Here is a 26,645-nt window from a genome sequence, read left to right on the forward strand (position 1 = left end):
CCTAGCACGCCATTTCTCGACCCGCTCTTTCGTTTGAGCCCAAAAAAACATTCATATCTTGTCTGACATCTTTGCTACAAACTCGGGTTTTCAACTCGGGTTTTCAATTGAAAACCCGAGGTAGGTGGATTACATTGAAAGTGTCTCGAACTTCATTACCCATTAGTAACTAGGTACACGGATAAAAGTTACTGGGACCGAAGGGCTTATCTCCTTGAAGCCTCTACAGATCTTATCAATCCACTGCACAGCTCGTATAATATCAGATTTCTGAGTAGTTGAAGGGCAATCAAGTGAAACTCCTTGTCGTATTACCCTGCTAAATTCATTGTCTCAGAAGCTCATCAATAAACCAACGATCTCGCATGATCTATCTGCTTATTTCTGTTGAAATATGTTCCAAGGCTCATGTGGTACGCTAAATAGATGACGGTAGAATCGACTTATGCAGAGTAGGCTCTAGAGCGTTTGCGATCTCTCAAGTAGATTATACAAATGATAAGAGGTCAAATATGCTAACGGAGCAATTCGATAATAAATTCATAAATGTCAAAAAGCAATGTAAGCGAAGAGAAAATTCCGAGGAAAATTAACGCCTAGTGAACGTGGTGAATCGGACACTTCATTAAGAGAAACATTTTTTTTAATGAGGAGCAAGAAAAATAAATATACTAATTTTCAAGTTGCAGTAACTATTTTGTGACAACGTACGCTGTTAAAAATTTTCGTGTCAATTTATCGTGCCAAATACCGGAAATTTTTATCGTGTTTAAGTTCTTCTGAAATTTCCGGAAATCTTGTCATTGAAAAATCAAATATTTCATTGATTTTCTGGTCAAATGATCCGGAAGTCAATAAAATGATTGATGACAAATGAAGCCCTACATTACGTCAGATATTTGAAGCCAAGCGAGGGTATCCGGTAAAAGGCTGCCTGAAAATATCGAATTCTGCGTTCTATTGACCGAAATTGAATTGAAAACCAAATAAACTGATTAAAAAATCCGGGAATTTTTCGCGCAGGGTCTCATTGAATTACGAAAGTTGATATTGTTTTTCCAACTTTGAAATGCTTGCATTTCACCGAATTAATCACCTCTCGGTTTTATACATTCTGTGTATTCTCTGTTGGACGATAGAATAAATGCTAGTCCTTGATCTCTGCGTTTTACTCATTCTTGCGGAGCACATCGCGTGTCGAGAAATAACGATGTACCTTCTCCACTCATTACTTCACGACCCAAACCACTTTCCAGATTAATTCCCTTCATTCAGAATTGAATATTTTTACCCTCAGGCACAGCATTCATCACTTTTCTTCCATTTTTAGGCTCTCCATTAGCCGATATCAAGTGGCTCCAGGTTGTTAGGAGACTCGACTTGTATTGAAACACTATACTCGGTGTTTTTTCAGGAGTAAGCTGCTCCCGCGAGTTTTTTTCGCGGTAATTGGTTGTAGGGGGACGCCTGTTTTTTGCAGTGTATCCGCATGAAATATTGTGCTCATGAAATTATGTAAATGGTAGATTCCGCAGATTTTTTTTTCACAGAAATACCGAGTAATGAGCTGCTTTCGACTTGAAAATTGTAACAAAATAATTCCCTCGTGAAAGATTTAATGCAGAGGAGATTTTCGTACATATATTTACGGTGACATGATATATTCGTTCCGGGGAACATTGGGCGGCCCAACAGCTCGCGAATAGATAAAAAACTGGAGCTTATGACGGTGAAATAAATCTATTATTCTCTCTCGCTTTTTCTAGAAATTTGAAACATTGGATTCGGCTTACCCTGTAAAAATCCCGAATTTTTTTCATTCTTTCTGTGGGACAGTCGGCACCCTCTGTCGTGAAGACCAGAACGATAAATCTCCGAGGATTTATGTGTGTGGAATTGGTTGGTGGGGGAGGAAGTCTTATTAAAGCTCGGTTCTCCTGTGCTTCTGAACTATTAAATGGATAATTGACTGCATTAGGCTTTTTGCCAGAGACTCTGTAGAGTCATCAATAAATGAGGATCAATTAATGTAAATTGTACATGCCGCAGATATATATTTTTTTACATTCGAGTAATGAGCTGTCTTCGACTCGGAAATCATCCCAAAATTATTCCCTCGCTGAAGGAGACAAAAGTTGGATAAACTTTGTCTTGAAAATCGCGGCAAATTTCAATATACATTGTTAGAAAAATAATATTTTCAGTGAAATCTGGAATTTCGTGAGTTTTCCCCCTAAATCGCATTCAGTGTCACTATCCTGAAAATTCAAGAATATATTTACCGGCATTTTCTGGTTTTCTATTTAATTTCAGGGAAAAATGGAACTGAAATTTACAGATCTCTTCCATTTTTCCACAAAATTCTGAATTTTCAATGACGAAATTCCTTAAAATTTCAATGATAATTAAAATCGACAAAAATTTCCAAAAAGGGTACTGGAAAGTTCAGATAAAATTTTTTAACAGTGTACAAAAGGTAATCGTAGAGCAATTGCAATTGCAATTCAATAAAAAAAAACCATTTATTCATGGAAAATTTTCGTTTATTTGCGTTTAATAAATTTTCCCGAGTGGGAGGAGAAAAATTCACTATTCCTCTCACACTTTTTGCCTCCATAATGATGATGAAAAAGACCTAGAAATGGATTCCGCTCCACCATTACTTGACTTGTTTTGGAATTTTTCTCCAACTTTTTTCTCCGTGTATTTATCGCGGCATCATATATTCATTGCAGGGAACATGGGACGGTCTAACACTCGTGGATATTAGATGAAAAACCGGAGCTTATGACGGTGAAATATACCTATAACTCTCTCTTGCTTTTTCTAGAAATTGGAAACATTGGATTCGGCTTATCTTGTAAAAATCTAATTTTTTTCATTCCACCTGCTGGGACAGTCCGCACCCTTTACGGTGACGCCTAGAACATAAATCTCCGAGGATTTATCTGTATAGAATTGTCTGGTCGGGGAGCAGGTCGTATTAAAGCTCGGTTTTCCTGTCTTTTAAAATATTGAATTTCCAATTAATTGTATTATACTTTTTATCAGCGAGTCTGCAGAGCCATTACTAAATGACGATCAATTTGGAATGATTTTTAATGGTTTCTCCATTTCAACGGAATACTTATTTCCCCATTTTTTTATTACTATGTCCACTGGAGACCCAACCGCCTGCGCCAACGATGGAGTCACATCCTCACTGTGAGACAAAAAAATTGAATTTCGTGGAATGTTGGGAAGTAATTCTCCGGAGAGAGACATTGGATTGAATTCAGGGGCGAAGGAGTCGTAGAACTTCCAATTCCATCGGATGTTTTATTTTCTCGAAAAAATTGAAGAATTTTGAATCTCACTGAATATTTTATTTTCTCGGATGTCAACCGCAGCACTTTTGTCTCTGAAATGAAGAGACAAAAGTGCTGCATTCCAGCAAAATTTCACTGAGAATGAGTGCAATAGTTACCGTTCTCAGCATTTTTTTTTTACTGAAGTCCAGTCCCGATCTGAAATCCTTCAGAAATACTTCTGAAATACTTTCGAAATACTAAAAGTTTCCACCCAGTGAATCATGAATCAACAACTATTGAAGGAATGCAGAGTTCAGGCAAAGGAACACCTCCAAACATTCCTGAAATATAACCGTCGCTTCCTCTGAAAACCGCACTGAATTCAAAGCGCAAAAATAACCTCATCACCTTATTTCAGACATTCATGGTCATTTCATGGGCATTATATCTCATCCCGTATAAAAAATTTGTACCGCTTTATTCCGAAGAGCGCCGATTCACGATCTGAATTCTATTATGAATTGATCCCATGAATACACATTCTATTTTCTCAAATCGAGAAATTTTTTTTGTGATCTCAGGTCGTTTTTCTCGCAGTGTACAACACCCAGAGGCTCATTACTAAATGGAATAAGTTCTTTCACTCCCTCGCATGCATAATCCAGGGAAGAAGCCATTTTCATCATAGCGTTAGTGCATTTTTTCATTATTTTTATATGCAATTAGGATTGACTCGTGATAGCGATTCTGTATTACGCGAATTATGTTCACAACGCCACTAGAAGTGAAAACTTTTTACATCATGCGGTGTCGTGATAATTAATGTCGACTCTGGAGGTTCTTCTGCTCAAGCCTCCATCCTTTATGAAATTGCCTGCGTTGTAAAACCTTATAATGGGAATAACTCTTATCTCGCGCTTGAAATATTCATGTAGTCACGAAAATGTTTCTTTTATACTGCAATAGATCGAGATTTCTCCTGAGAAATCAGTAGATGTCGGGGTGAAGAATGGAATTCTTTCCATATTAAAAACCATTTCACCTGACAAATAGTCTACGTCACCCTTGCACATACGTAATGAAGAAATTTCGCTGAATTTGCAACGGGTTTGATGGAAATTCATTGATTCAGTGGGTTTAATACTTTATCACAAAAACCATTAATCGTGATTGTACTTTTTCGAACGAATTCGTGACTAATCATCCATGAATCAAAAGCGAGCAAAGTTAACTGGGTACGGGCGCAGAGAAATGCCAGTATCCTGAAGTCGCTGCTCATAATTCACGTGGAGAATTATTCACAATCGCCCGCTTGGACACTCATGATCGATGGAGTTATCCGTCTACCCATATTCCACTGATAAGTCGAATTCACCTGCATCATTTACTTCATATACTTGCATATTGGTATTATCTTGCTCACTGGATTCAATAGAATGCACGGCTGAATATTTTTCACTGAATTTTTCCGTACACGTTTTGAAAATTATCATCAAAAGTGGCAGTTTCACTGACATTTCAAGGAATTTCGTCAGAAATTTCACAATTCAATTAGTCGCGAAAAATTAACAGACATGAGGACTTATTTGAATCAATGAAATTAATGAATCAATATTGGTATTTTTATTGAAAATCCAAGTAATATTGGATTGTCAGTGAAAATTAATTCCATTCTACTTAGAGGGCCATAAATATTCAAATTGAATATTCGTTTTTGTGTATTCTTGTGACTTCCGGGTAACACTAAGTGCTGATATTAATACCTCATCATGCGTTTTGCATTTAATTTTCAATACCTTCATGTAATTGAAATTAAATTTTACCTCAAGGAGCCAGGCGTAATTTTGTAATTTTTTTTTCGCAATAATGTAATTTGTGACCTGCCTTTTTTACAGAAATCAGAACATATTTTAGTACTATGACCCGGCTGCATCAAGCTCTGTTAAGCAAACAAACTCTTGGATGAAATTTATCCTTGAGGTGAATTATATCCTAGGGGCCGGTTGCACCAAGCCCTGTTAGCTATTTCAACCCTAGGATAAATTTGGCCCCATGCGAACCTTATGGACTAACAGGCCGTTAACTGACGATTTAGCTAAGTGAAGCTGGTGCCACCGGGCCTATAAAATTTCTCCAGAGAAATGAGAAAACATTACCTAAGGAAGTACACTTGCAGCAGAATTTTAATGCGGTTAGAAAATGATAAATCAATAATTTTCTGAATTGATTCGTTTAAATAGGAAGAACAGGGACATCTTAAATCATACTTGAATATAAAAGAAAATATTATGCCGATGGAATAAAAGTTTAGCCAACGCTTTCACAATAGTAATATTATTTTCCTCTATTTTCCTCTCAGTCACGAGTACAGTGAGTTTACTATACTGGTCAGAATTTTATTTTCATGACAATTTTTTTTCCCAGCGTCCGCAAAAAATCTTGGAAGAGTTTAGCCAGCACCATCCATTATTATGCTCCATGAAAACTGTATAGAAGAAAAAAAGAAAATGTTTCGTCGTCTATCACTCCAGGGCAGATGGAGAAAAACTTTTGGCCTGATGGTGTTGACCTCTTGCGATTTGAATAATATAAAAATACAGTATCAAGGTACTGGGACCACACACGTATTTTTTCCCTTGCAAACTCGTTATTTTTCTGGTGACACTCGGCGTACCGTTTTTATCTCAATCCTCTGGAGGGTCGTTTACCATTTTCAAATCAAAAATTGTTTTTGTACAATTCACACAGTGCACGTACGCCATGTGTCGATAACATTCCTTTCGCCTGTATTCTTTTTTCTCCAGATATTAGTTATTTCATATTTGTTTTTATTATTCAATCGAACTCTAGAGGGTTGGTTGGAGAAAACAATACAGTTAAAGTGAAGTATAGTATATTTCGATACGAGTGCGATGGGTTTTTCACGAGTGTGAAGTAGGTTGCGCCCTCGGCTTCGCCTCGGGCTGCCAATCCCATGAGCTGAAAAACCCCGTCACACGTGTGTCTGAACTATTATTTTGTGTCAGCGATGTTGCGGTCAACAAATGCCGGACTGTGCCCTTTTCCGTTTACAAGTGAACGAAATGTAGATAATAAATACAGACGAAATATACAAAAACTATTTTTTTAAACACCTGCTTGAATAGTCCTTTTTTGTTTACAAATTGTTGTGCATAAAGTGGCAGTTTTCGCAAAAGTGACTATTTGTTTCTTCTTCTAACCCTGATGGCTTTATCCCCAGACTGCGGTAGTCGCAAGTGCCAGACTATTCGTTTAGGAGATTTACTTTTCGTTTACAACAGCTGACTTTCTAGTTACAGCAATCGTGTTTATGCAGGCGTTGTGTGCTGAAGTGAGAGTTCCATTCGGAGGATTGATAGACTCCGCCAAAAACTAATAGGAAGTTCAATCAAAATCCACTTGAATTTTCTAGCGAATTCACTAGCTTTTTTTAATGAAATTTGTTCGTATATACAGGTACGGAAGACGTGTTGAACTCGTGAAGTACTCAGATCATTAATAATTAAAAGAATGAATTTAGAATTTAGAGAGAAAAAATGCCGCAGCGACTGATAATTACATTCGGCAGGAAATACTGTATGGGCCGTTCGATAAACTGTTGTATGCGAGGTTAGATTCGCGTTTTATCGGGCCTAGTAACATAAAAGTATATTTCGGCACGAGGTGAACATACCAACCCTGACGAAAAACCAATTTGATCACGTGAACAAATAGTCATGCCGTCTGTCAGTAAGAACACTCTGTCATTCTTTGAAAATTCGTAAATGTCCTCGTTTTAGACGCTTGGAAAAATAATTAATATGCTTCATAATTGGCGAAGAGGGCTTTAACCAGGTTCCTTCAGACTCGAGTGAAATTTAATTCCCGTGGAAATTGCATTTCATTAAAACGATTAAGCTTTCTTTTCATCCCTCTCGGAACTCAAAGGAAAATCGAATTAACTCGCAATTTTTTTTTTAGATTTAATGTCAGAGCATTAGCTTTCACTAGTGTCATATCATTTTGAAAACAGGATGATTATATAAAGGGTCAAGTACCATGTAATGGTATTAAGGGCAATGTTTTGAATTATATAATGATGCTATTTGCTCTTTGCATCATCGTAAAAGGTAACGGCGTGGTGATGAATGGAATAACTTCATTCTCTCAGCTGTTCTACATCACTTTTAGATCTCATCAGGGTTGGGCAACTAAATTACCTCAGGTAAATTATATGGTTTCTGTCATTAAATAGGTAAATTACATGGAAGTTTTCGAGCTTTTCCATACGTCAGAAACCTAGTTAGCGTCCTTCATTGGCGTAATACAAGGCTGTAATATTTTTGTGACAAAAGTCACAAGAAAACAAACGCCGAAAGGGTCAAAGGACCCCAATGGCCAAACATTATAGCCCCCAGGTTATTTCTCTTGATCATCTCACACGGAGAAAATTATTTGGTAAATTTCAACAACTAGTTGGTAAAATTCACCAAATAATTTTCTCCGTGCAGCCTTGTCATTGCTCTGAATAATCACACGGATCAAAAAATGACAGGCAGGCAAGCAGGACAATCACAATCACAGATCACCTGGCCTAGTTATCCTTCTTGACTCTTGTAATTGCCCTACAGCGCCACAAGTGCCCGAAACGAACAGTCCTAATGATAAAACCACGGTATAACACCCATTTTTTTACTGCGAAGTTACATTACCGCTCGTTAGATGCAATGTGACGATCACATAGTCAATGGGTCATAATGTGATATGAGAAGAATTTACGATACTCCAGGGAAATGACGTCACGTTTTAGAATCTTTCAGGTCAGAAAAAAATAGCCGTCATGTAACGGTTATGTGACATCAATTTTTTCATATTGCCATTTCAGTCGTACTTTGCTTTGCTGTTCTGAATCAACTAACTAGATGCAAACTGACAGTCATGAATTTTGGCATTCCAATTTTATTTGGCATTGCAATGATCAGTATTTTCAATTAGTCAACTCAATTCAATTAGTACTGATTGTATGCGTTTGACAATCCACTCAACGAATTGCGATAGTGAAACCGGGGGGATATCTCGAATTCCAAATTATGTTACTATTAATTGGAAGTAATGTGATGGTGAGAGAGTAAATTCATCATAATGTCATATCACAATACGGAGAAAAATTTTCTCGGAAAATTCATGTGCTAAGCACACTTTGAAAAATTATTCTGTAGCATCAGTAAAATTCTCCGGTGTTGAATGATAATTTTTCTGGTGCTAGCACATGAATTTTTCTAAAAAAAAATTATTGGTGAAGAATTTTTCATATTCCCGTCCATCTCATGACGATTACTGACATGTCACATGACGGATAAGTGACATGTCGAGCCATTTTTTGCATTCTCCATTCTGATCAGTTAAATCTCGACGGGATCTGTATCAGAAAGATCGGATCCTATCATTTTGATCAGATACACTGTTGGAAATTTTTTGAAAATTAAGCAATAGCTGCACTTAAATTCTAAATGTCGTGAATTTGAATTCAATTCAAGTTTAAATCGTTCATGGAATCTCTCATTCAGGTTGGAAATTCAAGATAATAGGGTTTTTTATGGTAGATTATCACTGATATTTCAATGACATCTAAAGTTTTCAAATTATTTAATAATTTTCATTATTATGCAGACTTGAAAATTGCAATTCCATTGAATACTCCAGAATTCAACTGATTTTTCAATAAAAAATACATGAAAATTTCGTGTGAATGAGTGATTGTTAAAAAGTTCCCGATTTTTTACTTGAAATTTCAGGAGTAATTTTTAACAGTGTATGGATCCAAACAAGCGTTACATTTTTTATCCGAAACTGTTAAAAATCCGTTTTTGCATATAAGTCTCTTATGCTAGCCTGATTAGAATTTCCCCTCGGGATATTGTTGTAAAAGAATCATAATAGTAACTAGTGGAGTAGTGCACTGAATCGATACATTTCCGCTGCTTCACTTTACGTCAGCAAACACTTTCGCGAGAAAGGGAGGCGGGTTACGATACCTCTCTCAGCGCTCACCGCTGCATCAAGGGGCGGACCACGGAGTGGCGATCAGTTCAAAGTCCCGTATTCCCAAGTGCGAGGCACTCCTAGTTCCGCTGAATCGAAGGTGAGAAGAGATGAGAATTTAGGGAAGGAATTGAATGTTAACCGGAAGTCGCTGGCAGATTGGGTCGAGAGCCTGGTTTGCCGGAGAAGTTATTAGTTAGGAATAAAGCCGGATGATGAGGGTCCTCATCGCGATCAATATATGGTCGGCAGTGTTAATCGATTCTACCGTTGATTCATTCTGAAATGGAGGTGAGAAAGGGGTCATTCGGGTTTAACGAGTCATTCATGCATTGTTAGAAAATTTTAGCTGGAATCTCCGGTATACTTCTTGACAATTTTTGTCAAGTGACAGTTCCACTCAGATTTTAAGCAATTTCGTCGTTAAAAATCATAATTCAGTGCAACAAATCAATAGAAACTGCGAATTTCAATTCAATTATTCTCTGAAAATTTATAGAAATTCTGTGTTATTCGACACTTAAAATATGTTTTGATTGAAAATTCGAATAAATTGGGGGATTATCGTCTTCCTGCTCCTCAAAAATTTGCAAATTCATTGAATTTTTAGACAATTTCCTATGAAATTGCAATTTTTCCCTAACAATGTAACCTCGGTTTTGAATACCCGCCTGAAATTTATTAAATTTTCTTCAAGTTTCTCATCCAGATAATCTGACTCAGTTTCGCACACCGATGGGAATTGCTCAACTTTCATACTCCTAAAGATTTTTTATTACTCCAAGAGTTTAAATTGAAAATAAATGATTTAATCTCATGCATTGTCAAACAAGTGGGAAAATGCTTGTGTCTTCATCATAACATGGCTATTTTTGATAATACATTGGCAATATGCTTCCGAATGCTTTTAAAATTTCATATTATTTTGCGGAATTTAATTATAATGCTTAATGCTTCAATCAATTGTGTTGAATTTTTAAGGATAAGATAGCTCAATAAAACCTACATTTGAGAAAAAATGATTCAATCGATAGATGCATTAGCGAGCAATTGAAGAAAAACGGTGGTACATATACGCATACGTACGGACACAGACTGTTAGAAATTTTTTGAAATTTCATGGAAAATATGATAGTAATTCTCAAGAGTGACATTGAATCGGATTTAGGGGGAAAATGGTTATGAAATTTCAAGTTTTAAATAGAATTCAAAGAAATTCATGAGATTCAGTGGGAGTGAGATGGAAATTTCACAACTTCATTGAATTTTCAAATTTTTCCCTAAATTTTCCTGATTTTTTTCAATTTTCACGGAATAATTTAACTGTATTTCAAGTATTTAGTTGATTTTCCGATCATTCTAGCAGAAAATCAAAGGAATATTTAATTTCTCAATGGCAACATCTCCTAAATTTCAGTGGAAACTGAACACGATAAAAATTTCCAGAATTCGGCACAGAAAATTCAGACGAAAATTTTCAACAGTGTAAACACAAGTCGTTTTGAATCATAACGGGTCAATATAGCACAAAAAATGCAAAACTTAAATTTAAACGATTAAAAAACTCGCATATGGAAGCAATAAAAACGCTTCTCAGGGGTATTTTACCACGCTGTAATGGGATTCATGCAAAGCTTCGAAAAAATGAATAAAAAATTCACCCCTCACTCACCCTTTAAACAGAAAGTAAATTAGCCATCGCGTTTTTTGCGTCACTGTTTCGTGGAATTGAATCTCATCAGATATCTGTGCACAAAGTCTATTCTATAAATTGACATTTGAGAAGCACTCGCAGCAGCGGAGTAACTGTAGACATTTTCCAATACACAATAATTTTGTGTAATTACTTGGCCCAAGTCCAGCTGGATGCATCAAACTTGCCTTACACTCGCTGTCCAGTTGAACGAGAAAGCAAACTTTCTCTACAATGAATGGAATACCAGATGTTGGTCGAATATATATATCAACATGATCAACTAATTGAATTCATTAGTATGTAGTTATAATTAATCTCACAGACTTGGTCTTGCTTACGACCTGGATGGTTTGGCGAATGTAATTAACTGCATTCAAGCGGTGACAAAGGAGATCCTCGAGAGTTCAATTCACCATGTTTCCCATATTTTTAATTCCGTTACGACGGTGTATTTGCACATTCATTCCTACGAAACTCGTCCAATGGAGGAACAATTATCGGCAATTTTATCCTACAATGGTGTTGGGCATGAACAGTTTAACAACTTGGCAAGCAAACTACCCCAGAATCCCTGCTTTCTTCTCTCTCATAATAGAATTGATGAGGACATCTGAGCTCGACGCTGCCCTACTAAAGTACCGCATTGAGGGACCTTGTTAATCCAGCAACGGATATCGCTCTGGGTTCAATCAAAACGACTGAAGCTAACAATTTTCTCCATCAAGTTTTATGACTTCTCCTAAAAAATTGGAAAGACAGTTCGAATTGTCAATCCAGTTACCACTAATTTGCCTGAGTGGATCTGGAGCGGAGAGGAGTATCAGGAGTATCAGGAGAAACAGCATGGAAACCCATTTCATTAGTTTAATAACCTTTCGGCGCAATACGCAAAGGAAAAAGTGGGGAAAAAACCAGCTCGATAATCACGGAAAATTTCATCATTCGCAATGTAATCGTAAGACGAAATGGAATTCAATAGAAAATATTTCATGTGGTGGAAATTCTATATTTTAAATTAATGACTTCTGTGACACACAAATTCCTCGGAATGCAGTAATTACTTACGTTCATTCGTGTAATACTTTATGAAATCCTGGATTTATTTCAAATTCACAATCCCGTTCACAATCTCTTTCGCATTTTTTCCCTTGGGAAGGTTACGATTCCTTTGGCGCCGCCCCGAGAAAGATCTCATACTTTGAAATATTCTTGTACTCAAGTATGATTTTGTAGCAAATGAACTCACTCAAATCGCATAGAAGAATCGTGAATTTTCAAATATTTATTTGATTTTTTTTATGCACTTTCAATGTTTCGATGTGTAATATATTCATGATGTAACGCGGAATAAATGAGAATAAATGATAAATGAAAATTTATTCGCGTTCCGCAAAGCGCACACATTCTGAGATTTAACCCATTGAAATTAATTTACGCAATTTCGTTTTACGATTACTTAATTTTGAGTTGTTTTTCAGCCTTGATCATGGTTCTCATGCCTCTGATGAAATTCCTGAGTTGGATATAACTCTCAAAATGAGAGTAAAAATCATCCCCACTTACTCCGAACTAACAATTTGTTCATTCAATTTTCATACGATTAAAATTTACGCTTGACATTTCATTAAAATGTCACGAGTTGATATCACAAAAGACGAGGGGTGGTAGGAAGCTCAGGTAGTAAGCGGTTCAACTGGGTGACTGGAAAATTACACCCGGGATAAATGTTAAGAACTCAAGGACATAAAATATCCGACTGTGTCTGCGATAAGTCACCCATAAGTGACTCTCCCCTCAGTAAATATTCCAACGGAATCGCTTGAAAATCCCCACCATCTCCAAGAATACACGATAGACCATTCCTATCACGTAAACACCGCTGTTGACACTCGATCCACTTCGATCAGCATGACATTCAGTGAGCCACGTCATCGGATGCCTGGCACCGACGGACTTATGTCCAACAAGTGTCCACGTACATGTCCATTGTCCACTGAACAGCCATTCCAAATACTTCGGTCACATACAAGCCAATACTCCTGGGTTAATGCATTATGATATCGCTACTGAGGATTCCATCGAGGCCTGCCATTACCCGGAAACATCACTTCCATTCTCGTGCCGTGGGGGAAAGCGTAAACAGAAACCACAGCAAATACATCTCGCGACACATTAAACACAACTACCTTTACCGCTCCAACAATAAATCATGCCGCGAGCTTAAAGCCGTCAGTGCTGCTGGCTAATATTTTTTTTCCCCTCCGTGCACAAACCCTCTCCGGGATGCTACACAACACCCGACAATTACCATCCACCACCGTCTTTTGCTAATAAATGATGCTTTGTTGGAGCGGCATGTATTCTCTGGTGTTTCATAGCTCTATTCTCGTGTCTATTCTACTTTTCCGACTTTGACACGAGATGAAAAATGTCCCGTCATGTGGAACGTGGGAAGCATTCGGAATACAGTCAGGTCCGCATGAAACAATTTCAATGCCCAGGTATTTCATTTCAAGATATAGTAGACTGCCATCGAATGCAATGGACAGTATTCAGAATATTTCGCTCGGAATGCCAGCCAAGGGATCGTTCAGCTCGAAGGGAATCCAATGGGTATTAAGGAGAGTGCTTGGGACGTCTTCTGGGGGACTAATTGTTCATCCGAAAAGCGACAGAATTTATCATTCTCAATAGATCTGCTTCCGCTTCGAGAATGATCCAAGAATTTTGCTTGAATTTCGAGAACGCGAGGCACTCCACCATCAATCGGCAGTCGAATAACTTATATTTTTGTAAATAGGGAGACATTTTTGTATTTTCAGGGACATGTCACTGATTGTTAAGAAAATGTTGCTGATTTTCAGGAATTTATCCACAATTATTGGTGAATTTTGAATTTCGTCATTGGAAATTCAAAATTTAATGGAAAAATCAATGAGAACTATAAATTTATTCTCTGATAATTAGTAGAAATCAACAAAATTCCGGTAAATATGTTCTTGATTTGTCAATGAATTAAAAATTCAAATGGATTGAGGAATTCTCATCTCACTGTTCAAAAATTTGGAATATCTCCCAGGAAATCAATGACGTGTTCCTGAAAATCAATGACATATCCTTGAAAATAATTTTCCATTTTCCACATCTTGGAATTTCTGCTTTTGATTAACATCTGATGTTCTACCCCTTCCGTAAGCTGTTACCCTTCCGCCTATTTCCTTCATCTTTCCCGACCTGATTTTAGCAGTACCCATATTTCATTCATATTAATGAATCATAAAAGCACGCTCTCGGCCCGATCGCTGTTCTTCGGGGGGATAATTGAAAGCGAAAAGTCGAGACACGTATTCCGGTGGATATTAACGCCTTAAGAAGTCTTAATTTGCTTAGTTCATCAATCAACTTCCATTATTTCAAGAAATCAAGTTTCCACAGAACCAATCATTTTTTAATAGTCAATTCGCTGTCCATTATTGTTATACGAAACACCATTATTATGAGAGGAAGAAACGTTTTATAACGTAAATTCAGAATTGTTGAACAGTGGCATTTTTAATTATGGCAAACCTCATCAACAATTAATGGATCCTTCTACCAGGGGAACTGACTAACGGGTATTCTCGATAAGTAACTGCAAATAAATGAAGGAGTCGAGTTCTCCAGGTTGAAGAAACCCGGAAAATGTTTTTCCAGTATTTTTCTCAAAACACTGCTCTAAACACATTATGCAAACATCACTATAAACACGTTATCAACTCACATCTATACAACTACTGTAATGGTTTGTGGAGATTTTTTAAAAGTTATAGTCACTTCAAAGAATTTTTTTTTCAATTATCATAAACTAATATGGATCATTGTTCATTCCAACAGATTTATATAAAATTACCTTAAGGAGGACTCGGAGTCTTGGTCGACACGTTGGTACTATTTAAATTTAGACTATAAACTGATCGATAAGCCAAAGAAATTATCATTTATTGAACAAAAATCATGGAAAGAGATTTTTCTGAAACGCTTGACGAGTTCATTTGTATGCAGGAAAGCCACCGAAATGAGGCATTTTCTTGAGGGAAATACTCTATTAATTTTGAACCTGGAGCGGTATTTGGGAGATAATTTTCTCTTCCAAATTTCGGCCAAGAGAATTGCACCGTAAGACCAAATTGGCAGTTGAGAGATGGAAGTTTTGAGTTTTATCCGTATTTGTTTTAAATATACCAGCAACATAAAAAAAATTATCACTTAATTACCGTGTAAGCTCTAGAAAATAACTTTGAATGGTGTAATTATATCGGCTGGAATTTGAGTGAGGAAAATGATCAGTGAAATTTGAAATTCCATGGTTTTCCCCTCCATAAATCGAAGTCAACATTATTTTCCTGGTAATTACTACTGAGCTCTTCATGAAATTTTATTGTTTTTTGAACAATGCCCTAAAAATTCACATACAAAAAATAGAAATATTCATTAAATTTCCATTCTGCTACACGATAACATTTTGTTCATTGATTTTTACCCTTATCTTCGGGACATTTTTCCTTACACATTTCTTTCCTTGTAGTTCACATTCAACAGGACTCTTTATTAGTGAGAAAGATGGCCCTTTAACAATTCATGAATCCTTCTATAAGAGGAGATAATTAATTGCACGAATATATCTCGTCAAAAGTTTGCGTAAAGATGGTTCACTGTATAGTTTAATCTTTGAGCATAAAATCCAATACGAGAATTATGCAGATATGTACAGCAAGCCCCCTGACCGGAAATTAAACGTACCGTGAATTATGGGGGCTCATGAATTTTTCAGCGTCTGCAAAATTTGAAATATGTCTCAGTACTAAAGTTCATGACTTTGTTAGAGAGTTATTCCCCTCATACTTCAGCCTGCATACTAGCACAAAGTGACTAAATGGCGGATATAAAAAGTTCTACTACTTATCATAGTCGGCTGGTTTTATGGTAATAATGTATATTGCCACGTAGTTCGGTGGTAAAGTGACATGCAAGCCAGGAAAAATCGCGAAATTTGAAAGAATGCGCAGGTGTATTTGAAGAGGTCAGGTTTACGCTCGATAGGGGAGACTAGAGGGCATCTCCGAACGAATTCTTAATGTGAGTAAACCCGGCTAGGGTCACTAGCACCAATGGCTATAGATGGATCTATATACCTGCTTGGTTGGCATGATGTCCACGCGCACCCTTGAATTATTCAGAGCCCCAGACGAGGAAAATGCAACCAGTTCCGACTGCTCAATACTGGCGATTTCCTGGAATCAAGCTGCAGGGTTGGAGTCGCCGGTAAAGGTCACAAACCTGCTGGCTATGCGCCGTGTTTCGAGCTGACATTTTTCAATATTCATGGGGTACTGTTATTGATAAGGAATTACAATGAGTTGACTCAGGTAATTTGTCATCAATTGTCAACGGGAAAGAGCATTTTTGCATTGAGAATTCTTCTGGTGTCGAACATATCTGAGTACGTTTCACAGCTGTGGACGGATCAGATGTGGATTTAGAGATTTTTTAAAGATATCCAAGTATTTTTTACAGTTTGGTACAGACCACACTATAGATTCGACTAATTTTAAAAATATCGTGAATATTCAGCGTCATTCAAACTACATTTTGCACAGAATTATTATTTTTTGATACATTCGTTGTTTATAATGAATAAGTGAAATTGTTTGAACTTTCGGAAACCTCATTTTTTTAGACATGAAATCGGTTTCTGGTAAAATTCTGAATAGGAGTCAAGTGTTACGATTCCGAACAAGTGACTTTAATGGTGGAAAATTGATTGTTTATAAATTTATAGAAAAGGCTTGGAATTTTAAAGAATTGCAATTTTTTAATTATTTCATCAATCGTCCCCCAATAGTAAACGTTGGAAGTGCATAAAAAAAATATCATCAAAACACTAAATAATTGAAGATTGACGATGCTTCTCCGCGATTTGAGTGAGTCCATTTGCAACAAAATCATACTTGATTGAATAATTTAAAGCATGAGGCCTTTCTCGGGCCACGGGAGTAGAGGTACCGGGGAGATAATCGACTGAAGAAACATTACTTGTCTCAAGTAAATATGTTTCAGATATTAGAATTTTTTCCCACTTTTCTATCGATTTTCACAAAAGTTTACTTTACAGGTAGTCAAAGCCGCCAGTCCGGTGCTACTACGAGTGATACTACTAGGCGCATTCTTCATCTACTGCACGGTGAGCATTCATCAAAATAAAAAAGCATTCATGATTTGTATTTATTTATTTCGAGTCTTTTGAGGGGGCAGCACGTAAAAAATTCCGGAATTCTAGTAGTCCTGTCTGAAGAATGTGAAATTCCTCTTGTCACGTCCCACCAAAAACATCCTCTTTATACAAAATTTAACATCTCTATTTTAACATCTCTATTTGAGAGAACATATTACGAGAACAGCACGGAACATTAACATGTTGAGATAAAATCAACAGCATCAGGGTTGTAAATTTCCGAATTCGAGATGTCCAGGTTTGCCTTTGAGCATGGCCAGTGCTTTTCCCTGCCAATTGGATGACCAGAGCGAAAACCAGAGCTCATGATGGTACACACTGTTAATGTTTCATATACCCGAGGACGTATATTCCTGGAATCACCAAGTACAGTTTCCGTATCCGAGTAACGTTATTGCCCCGGACGCGAACACTGATACAGTCGATTACCTTCCAGGTGCCCTACGGCATTTTCTCGCTTCGCAGTAAAAGCTTCGGCGCTGGTCAGTTTATGTAAACTAAATATCCAGTTTCTAAGTTCACTCGTCCCATCGGGTTTGGTTTGCTTTATCCGCAACGATTGTTGTATGGTTTCGTTACGAAAGTCAATTCGAATGTAATGAATTTATTCTCTGGTAGAAATAATGGATTTGAATCAAAGGAATTTATATCCGTGAAACAGGGATTGCCATATCCATAAATTATAATTACCGTTAAATTATTGAGTAGTCAATTCGTTAATATCACTCTTAAATTTCAGTTATTAAAGTTATCATCAATTTAGATATTTAAATTCTGAATTATGTATTAATCAGTAATTTAGTTGGGAAAATTGACGATTATTGGGATAATCGAAAATCCCCCATAAGGAATTTAGTATTATTTACTTGATAAAAAATTTACTGTTCCATATTATTAAATAATTCATCATCAATCGGAAGTTTAGATTATCAATTATTTTAGTATTTTTTAATTTTGATTAGTATATTTAAATCTTAATCAATGTAATTCGGAAATTCTTTTATTATTGAAGAATCATAAGGTTGATTTCCATCTCTGTTATGAAATTTGTTTATCGATTTGAATGAAAATATTTCAATTATATGGAGCAAATAATTCATTCACTCCGGCATCCAAACTTCAGCACGAGCTGTTTGGATAAGGTCATTTCATTCAAATAATGTTGACTTAAATCGAGTAAACCACTTGAAGCAGAAATTTCCGCAAATTTTGTCGTGGAGGAATTTTCATGAATTGTGGAAAATGATTTCAGACGATCGTTATGTACCCGAGACCAAATGTAGTCACCTGTACTGTACGCGTCTGGCTCCGGGAAATCGGTTTTTCCCTCACTTACGGTGCACTGATGCTGAAAACGTGGAGGTAAGTGACTCAGAATTTTAATGAATTGGCCATTGAGCCACTGGTTTCGGGGATATTTTCCTTGCCACACCGTGAATAAAAACTTCAATATCGTGAAAATTTTATGATTCCCTTTTGCATTCAGCACTCATGTCGCCGTATACTCTTTATAAATGAAGTGGCTATCGATAGACTTTTAATTCTAAATCTGTGGTTTTCTGTGTTGCGACATCTCATTCTTACGATGTTCAACCCGAAACTTTTTGAATTACAATGAATTTCACTCGGAATTTGGTGATGAGAGAAGTTTTCACTTCAAGTGAAAAACTTGAGGCACTAATTTTTTTCACCCCGCAAGTTACAATGAGTCTTCCATTAATTTTCAATATTTGAACATGTTGAATCATTTTATAATAAATTGCATAATCGCGGAAAAAATTTACACGTTTATACGCTGTTAAGAAAATTAAATTTCGTGGACAGTTCAGTAGTAATTTTTAAGAAATGGCATTGACTTTGATTCGAAGTAGAAAAAATTATTAAATTTCAGATTTCACTGAAAATTGAATGAAATTTCAAGTTTTTGAGCAGCAAGAAGACAAAAATTCCTCAGCGAACTTGAATTGTCAGTTGAAGCAGGAAAATTCAGTGGCTAATTACGCTGAATCGTTAATTGAAAATTCAAAGATATATTCACCCGAATTTTCCTGATGTTTATCAATTTTCATGGAATAATTTAAACGACATTTACACTTTCCATTGGCTTTCCCGTACAATTCCGAATCGTCAATAACCAAATGTTGTGAAATTTTTTGTGAAACTATGACGTGATAAAAATTTGCAAGACGTGTACGAGAAATTTCAGCCAAAATTTTTTAACAATGTAACGTAGCTCTTCCTTAGCCAGCATTTTGTTTTCGGTTCAAGTTAAGAAAAGAGTATTATATAAAAAATTTTAAGCGGAGAAAATATGACAATGATGCAGATAACTCTCAAAGCATTTTTCAAACGAGCTTGTCGTAAAATTTGGCAAATACGTCTGAAGAACCTGACTGCAGCAAAAATGAACTGGTAAATTTTAATCGACTCAAAAAGTCCCTTGTTGCTAAGAAAATATCTTCAAAACAATTTTGGTGCTCAATTCCCCTTTCTTTATTCGAGGTATCATCATGCAGTAAAATGAAATAGTTCACTCGGAAAATAGAATAGTTTATAATTATCTTATCCATGCCTTAGATTCTAAAAAAATTGATCAAAATAATTTGTTTTGCTGTGAAAGATAAAAATACCTTTTTGTATTGCAACCCATGATTTCCGAAATCATCTCCTAAATGTGCACGAAAGAAGCGCTGACACAAAGCAATAAGGAAGAGTGAGCCGGATTATTTTAGCTAAGGTAAAAGGTAGTGGTCATGTATTCCGAGCAAGGCAACGCTGAAATAAAAAAACCAATGACTTCATCCGTGTTCTAAAAGGCTGAAATTTAGCAGCGTCTAGTCTCTCATATATGTATGAGACAAGACTGCCGTAAAATCGGCAAAAAGTTCATAAAAAAATTTCACTCTCCGGAATTGTGGTGACTACGAATCTTTCCGACTCTACTAAAAAATTCATGTATCCTCTGAAAACTTAAGTTCCTTTTACCGTCCAGATTCTCAGATGAAAAATTTGATAGCCAAAAGGCAAATTTTATAGAACAAGGGGCTCAATATTTCTTACTAAGTCTACTCGGTTATATTCTTCGAGACTTTTGATGTCTAGGCAAAACAATTGTATTATTTCATTATTAATTTTGTTAGAATGAATAAATTATAATCCTAATGATTAAGAATTAGCCATGATATTCAACAAAAATTTCAAGTATCAAGAAAGGAAAACAATAGTTGTCTGAATATTCACAATTTTTAAAGATTTTTATTGTTGAATGGTTCTAAAAATGACAATTCCATTGAATATTCCTCAAATTAATTGTTGAAATATGCCCAAAGTGCATCAGTTTTGTGTGTAGTTACACAAAAAACGTGAGGCAAAGGATACATTTTCCCTTTTCTACCGCAATTTTCTGCAAACGAACTGTAGAAGTTGTTAGCCGTTGGTGAAAAAGTCAAAGGAAAACTGATAAATTTGGCGCCATTCCCTTTTTTTATGAGAAAACTAGTTTCATGCACCGATAGAAGGATTTAGTTGCTGTTAACGAGACTTTTTAACTATTAACACCATTCGTTGATAGTTGACAAATTCCATTAATAGTTAATAAGCCCCGTTAACAGCAACTAAATCCTTCCATCTTTTCCATCAATGTATAATTAGTCATCGTAAAAAATTCCAATTTTTTTGCTTACAATATTCAAGAGTAATTTTTCAACAGCACAGTAAAAAATTCAATATTTTTTCTCTGCATATTCCGTCATCTTTCTTGTCGAGAGAAGAAAGTAACCGCGCCCATTCTATTCGTTCTTCAACCTGTCCGTTCCAGAATCCCCTTTTCTATCGGGTGACCAACGTCGACAAAGGACTCATCACACATTGACATTTTTGCGAAAACGAAATACTGAGAAAAATGAAACCGAACTGAATCAATTCGATTCGAATGGTTGCCGTTGCTGGTTGCTATGCATAAAGTAGATGCCTCCAGGATTAAGACGTTCATCATCTTCGAGCAGAATGAAAAGAAAAATCGCCATTCAGTAGAGAAATGTTTTTCCCCGGAATGAGAGGACTTTACGGTAAATTTAGAGAATTTACGAGGCTAGAAGGAAGGGAGAAAAGTTGTGCGGCAGCGTAAATGTCGGGCATCTTAGGGTTTTCATGCGTCGTCATAAAGAAGAAAGTGGCGCCTGCAATACTCTGAAATGCAAAAATTGATACACATTTCAGGTTTCATGGGCTTTCATGGCAAAAACATATTAGTATATTTAGTGGAAAATTCTTTCATGAGAATATCCCATCAAAATCCGGGTAATTGAATAAATTTTTTATGCGTGGTAGAATGTAATAATAGCTAGAACTCTTTTATTTGAACCAAATATAATAAAACATATTAGTATATTTATTGGAAAATTCTTTCATGAGAATATCCCATCAAAATCCGGGTAATTGAATAAATTTTTTACGCGTGGTGGAATATAATACCTAGAAATGGTTTATTTGAACCAAATAAATGGGTTTATGTGAAAGGAATATAATAAAACTTTTATTTGCACCCAATAAACACTTTATTAGCTAGTAAAAAGTTAAAAAGTTGTAATCGAAACTATCGTTGGAAGAGTTTTATTTGATACGAATGCGTCATTTCTCTGATGGAGTAACCGTCATCTCTCAATTCAATTGAATAATTGTTATAAAAATAACTTAAAATAGAATTGCTTCGCGTGCCTAAAACGTCCCTTTTCAAAACATTGTGATGAAAAATATCGTTTGATACTCGTGAGAAAAGTGTTCGCCTTCGGCTCGTGCTATAAATCTCCCACGAGCCAAAAAACACTTTTCCGCACTCGTAACGAAATATACTATTTTATCTTAATTCTCAAGAAAAAATATTTATACTTGAATAAAAAAAATTAATGAATAAATCAGTGTCTAATAATTATAATGATAATATTAAATGATTCTTATTGTTTCTGTGAATAAACATAATCGTGAACAAGAGGTTTTTATTCGCCCGTTTGTCGGAAAACATTAAAATTTTATCTAGAATCCAAACGCAATGAGAGCGTTTATTCAAACAATTAATTAACAAAAAATTTATTATTTGATTGAAACAGTTATTGTTGCCTTCATCAACAACACATGAGGATCGAACAACTCAATAACTTATGAGAATACAAGAAAATTAAGTGATTTAGAATTTTTTCCGGAAATCCATAGTGACTAACGTTCGGGTAGTATTGTCTTGGGATATATCTTAAATATACGTCATCATGAAAAATTGGGCAACTTGAGAATATCAATCTGTGAACTTGTAAAAAGGTATTTGTCATGGGCAGCATTCAGTCGCACTCATTTACCCGAGTCCATCCAAAGTTTGAAGCCAAACTCGACATACTTCTGACACAGTCCAACTTTATACTTGGTGGAAAACTTTGGTAGTACCTTTGGTGGCACCTCAGGCTGACTATACCATTCAAATTCTTAATTAATTTCAAGTAATTCACTGGAAATTCAGCAACTGTGAAATAGGCCATTCAATAAATAAAAGCAAACTTCAGTTAAATAGAAATGGAGTTGAATTTCCGGTGTCGCTGTTACACTTTCGATCAAATGTCAGTTCAAGCGCATGGAAATACACGAGGTAAATACGTAGTGTCAGCTGTGTAATTACCAAGCTGAAAATCAATCCCCATTGGAACATGAAAAATCCATTTACGGTTTGAAATTGCGGCTTGCATACGAGGGTTCTGGCTTAGTAACCACCAGTAGTACAAACCAGTGGAAATTTCAGAAAACCGTGATTATAGATATATTAGGGTGAAGCTGGTAGAGTTGAAAATCGCGGAGGCAAGGTCAGTTGGTGCATTTCCATCGTCGACATAGATCGATGGTGCAGGAGGCAATCCTTCTCGTTTTTTTATTCCTTCTCTTTTCTCTCGCAGGAGACTTTTTCGTGATATCCGAAGTCTCTGGAGGAGATTTCCCAGCAGAGACCAACGGATATTCGTACTTAACTTACTTCCGTTGGGTGATCGTAGTGGGTTATCTCAAATGTTGGAAATATGATTTAACGCTAAAATTTCTTAGATGTAGACTTCTCAGTTTTTTAGTTCCATTTTGCTGGAAAAAATATTAAAGTGCGTCAGGGTGTGGTGTGTCTGATGGCTATGTATGCATCATTCCTGGAAATTATTTATTTCAGTAAATGTCAGCCAAAAGTTTTCAACAGTGCACACAGAAAAAACTAAACGTAACTTACATTTTGCTAAGCGTAATTTGAGGTCTCCTAAACGTAACATAAGTTTGACCCTAATATGATGTCTAGTGTTTTTTTTTCCGTTATGAAAATTGGAATTTAGGCTTCGAAAAGGCGTATTTTATGGTCAGAATAAAACCGTAAATTACGCCCAAGCAAAGCGTCTTTTACGTTTCACTAAGCGTATTTCACGCTTAAGAAATCGTAAAATACGATCTTAATAGAAACGTATTTTACGATTTACTTATCCGGAATTTGTGAAAAAAAAACAGTGTATGTTACGCTTAAAATAACTTTTTTATCTTCGTCATTAATTGAGGATAAGCAAACGTAAAATGCGGAATAAATATTCGTAATTTACACAAAATAGTAAACAGCGTTTAGGTTTTTCTATGTGTGTGTGTACGAATATTACCCACATACATCCAAATAGACATACCCATGCAAATAGACATTGACAAATTTGTGTAAAGTTTGATGATTATCCCATTATCAGGCATATCATATCATCAAAAATTCAAGCACATGTACAATTAACCAAAAGTTAACGAAAATTGCGTCATGAATATATTAATACCGGAAATTCAATTTCCCGCAAAGTTTACAGAGTTAGTGGCTCCGCCGATTTTGCCCAGAGGCAGTTGGCCATCAATTAGCTCGCACAAACTGAATTACCGATAAAATAATTGTGTTCGGAATAACCGTCTCATAACGAAAATGACAAACGATCGATGAATTTTACGTGTCACTAATAACGTAAATGGATACTTGAACCATGATCCAAGTTAATTCGCCTCTATGATTCTTACTAAAACTGAATGTCTTCAATTTCACAGAATATCTGTTATATTTCGTGTGAGGTCAGCGAAGGCAGTGAAGATAACGGACATGAACCTGCTGAAACGCCTTGGAATAATAGTCACGATATTCAGTGTATTTCTTGGAATTCGTACGGTTGTGGCGCCGCCGGTTGTTATCGTCGGACGTACTGCCGATGATCTCAAAGCTTATCTGTGTCAAACTAACTGGTGGGATCACAGCTTTACAACACGTAAGTTTCATTCATTGACATGCAAATAATTCCAGTTATAATGAAAGAAAAAAATTGACGCCTTCGTTCTCTTGCAGCGAATCTATCGGAAATCCCCAATAATTTTGAAGTTTGACTTTTTTGGACAGCCACACTGGGAGAAAAATTTCCGAATATGTGGGCCATATTTACTTGAGAAAAAAAATGATTTTCAATGGCTTAAATCTCAGAACACTGTTAGAAATTTTTTTGAAATTTCATGAAAGATATTATAGTAAATGTCATGAGAGTGACATTGAACCGGATTTAGGGAAAAATGGTTATGAAATTTCAAGATTAAAGTAGAATTCACGGAAATTCATGAGTTTTCAGTGGGAGTAAGATGGACATTTCACGACTAGATTGAATTTTCAGTGGAACATGAATATTCAGAAACAAAATCACATGAATTTTCAATTGTTTCCTGAATTTTCCTGATCTTTCTGAATTTTCACAGAATAATTGTACGGAAAAATCAAGTATTTTATTGATTTCCAGATAATTTTAACCGAAAATCAATGGAATTTGATTTTTCAATGACAAGATTTCTTGAAATTTCAGTGGAACTTGAACACGATAAAAATTTCCGGAATTTGGCACGGAAAATTCAGACGAAAATTCTTAACAGTGAATGGTTTTGCTTCATGGAACTGGAATAAATTTTTCTTTATGACTATAGTTCCGCGCTACATTGGAACATCGAAACATTGGAAGTGCACTAAAAAAGTTCTTGAGTATAATAATTCTTTAAAGCACGAGATTTTTCTACCGTGAGTTAAGACGCCAGTGAGAATTAACCGATTGAAGAAAAATTACTTATCCCCAAATATCTTTCAAATATTGGCAATTTTTTTTCTGAGTTTATGTGTTCACAAAAATACCAAAACAATGAGTGTAACGATTCTTTTTTATCTGATGCCAGAAAATTGGTTTTTTTATTTAAATATGAAGAGAATTAATTAGGTAATACTGAATTTTAATGCAATTCTCAAAAGACCTCACAGTAGCTCTCGTGATATTACTAGTATTATTCTGAAATGTTGGTTATCGATCCCGTCATATTCAGTTGCCGATATTATTTTCCTATTAGCGCAAAGCTTATTCGGCACTAAACTGACTGGTGGGATCACAGCTATACAACAGCTAAGTTTGATTCACTGACCTGCAGATAATTCCATTCCTAATGAAAGAATCATGTGAAAAGCCGCTCTGATTCCAAATTAATGTGGAATAATTCGGACGTGGATATCGTGAGCGGAGGTTTCGTGTGACGAGCAACAAGTGCTCTCTATGGAATCATTGATTTTATTGTAGCAGAATAATTTAGATGTTGCGTATCACTCTCTATGTTTACTATCATTGTTATTATTATTATTATTATTTTTATTATTATTTTTCATCGACTGTCTCTTCATTAACGATGAATTGTGTGCCTCTGAGTTTCGATTCATCTCGTTAGTGGATAATTCAGTTGTAATTTTTAGAAGAACGACATTGCATTCAATTTAGAGGGAAAATAATGAATGTATTTTACTTAAATCACTTTTCGACGGACGTCACAGAAGCTCTCGTGGTATTCTTGTTATTTTATGAATATTTGTTTGTCGTTATCGATATTATTATTATCCTATTACCGTATACCTTTCAATTTTTACGAATGCTTTCTTTCCATTTAGCATTTCGCATCTATTATTCCCAATGTTCTTTCTTCGTTTGGAGTTTGAACCATCGCTGCTGCAGAAGTGGTCACCACCCTATTCACTGAACACGCTCAGCGCTGCTTAAGCTTCCCAAGGCTAAGCCTGCCCGGCAAAGCAGTGCACTGGCCCTTCAGGCCATAGCTCTCGTGGTATTATAACTGAAAATTTTACAATTTTGAGCTGCAAAATACGAGGATTTCCTAATCACTTGAATTTTCAATCAATACATGAATATTCAGCACAATATTGTGCATAATTTCTAACTAACTAAATATTCAAGAATACATTCACCTGAATTCGCGTGGTTTCTATTAATTTTTATGGAATAGT

The 26,645-nt window shown here is 35.9% G+C and overlaps 1 protein-coding gene across 1 annotated transcript in view; it reads left to right on the forward strand.

Annotated features, from left to right (window-relative positions):
• Positions 1–26,645, forward strand: part of LOC107038581 (probable G-protein coupled receptor CG31760) — a 105,147-nt gene that overhangs the window by 71,505 nt on the left and 6,997 nt on the right. Inside the window, exons 6-8 of the mRNA XM_015257803.1 lie at positions 17,180–17,248; positions 18,552–18,661; positions 24,383–24,597. Coding sequence (XP_015113289.1) covers positions 17,180–17,248; positions 18,552–18,661; positions 24,383–24,597 — 394 coding nt within the window. The remainder of the gene's footprint in view (positions 1–17,179; positions 17,249–18,551; positions 18,662–24,382; positions 24,598–26,645) is intronic.

The sequence above is a fragment of the Diachasma alloeum genome, unplaced genomic scaffold (genome assembly GCF_001412515.2).
Source record: "Diachasma alloeum isolate Michigan unplaced genomic scaffold, Dall2.0 Dall_scaffold_00176, whole genome shotgun sequence".
NCBI lineage: Eukaryota > Metazoa > Arthropoda > Insecta > Hymenoptera > Braconidae > Diachasma > Diachasma alloeum.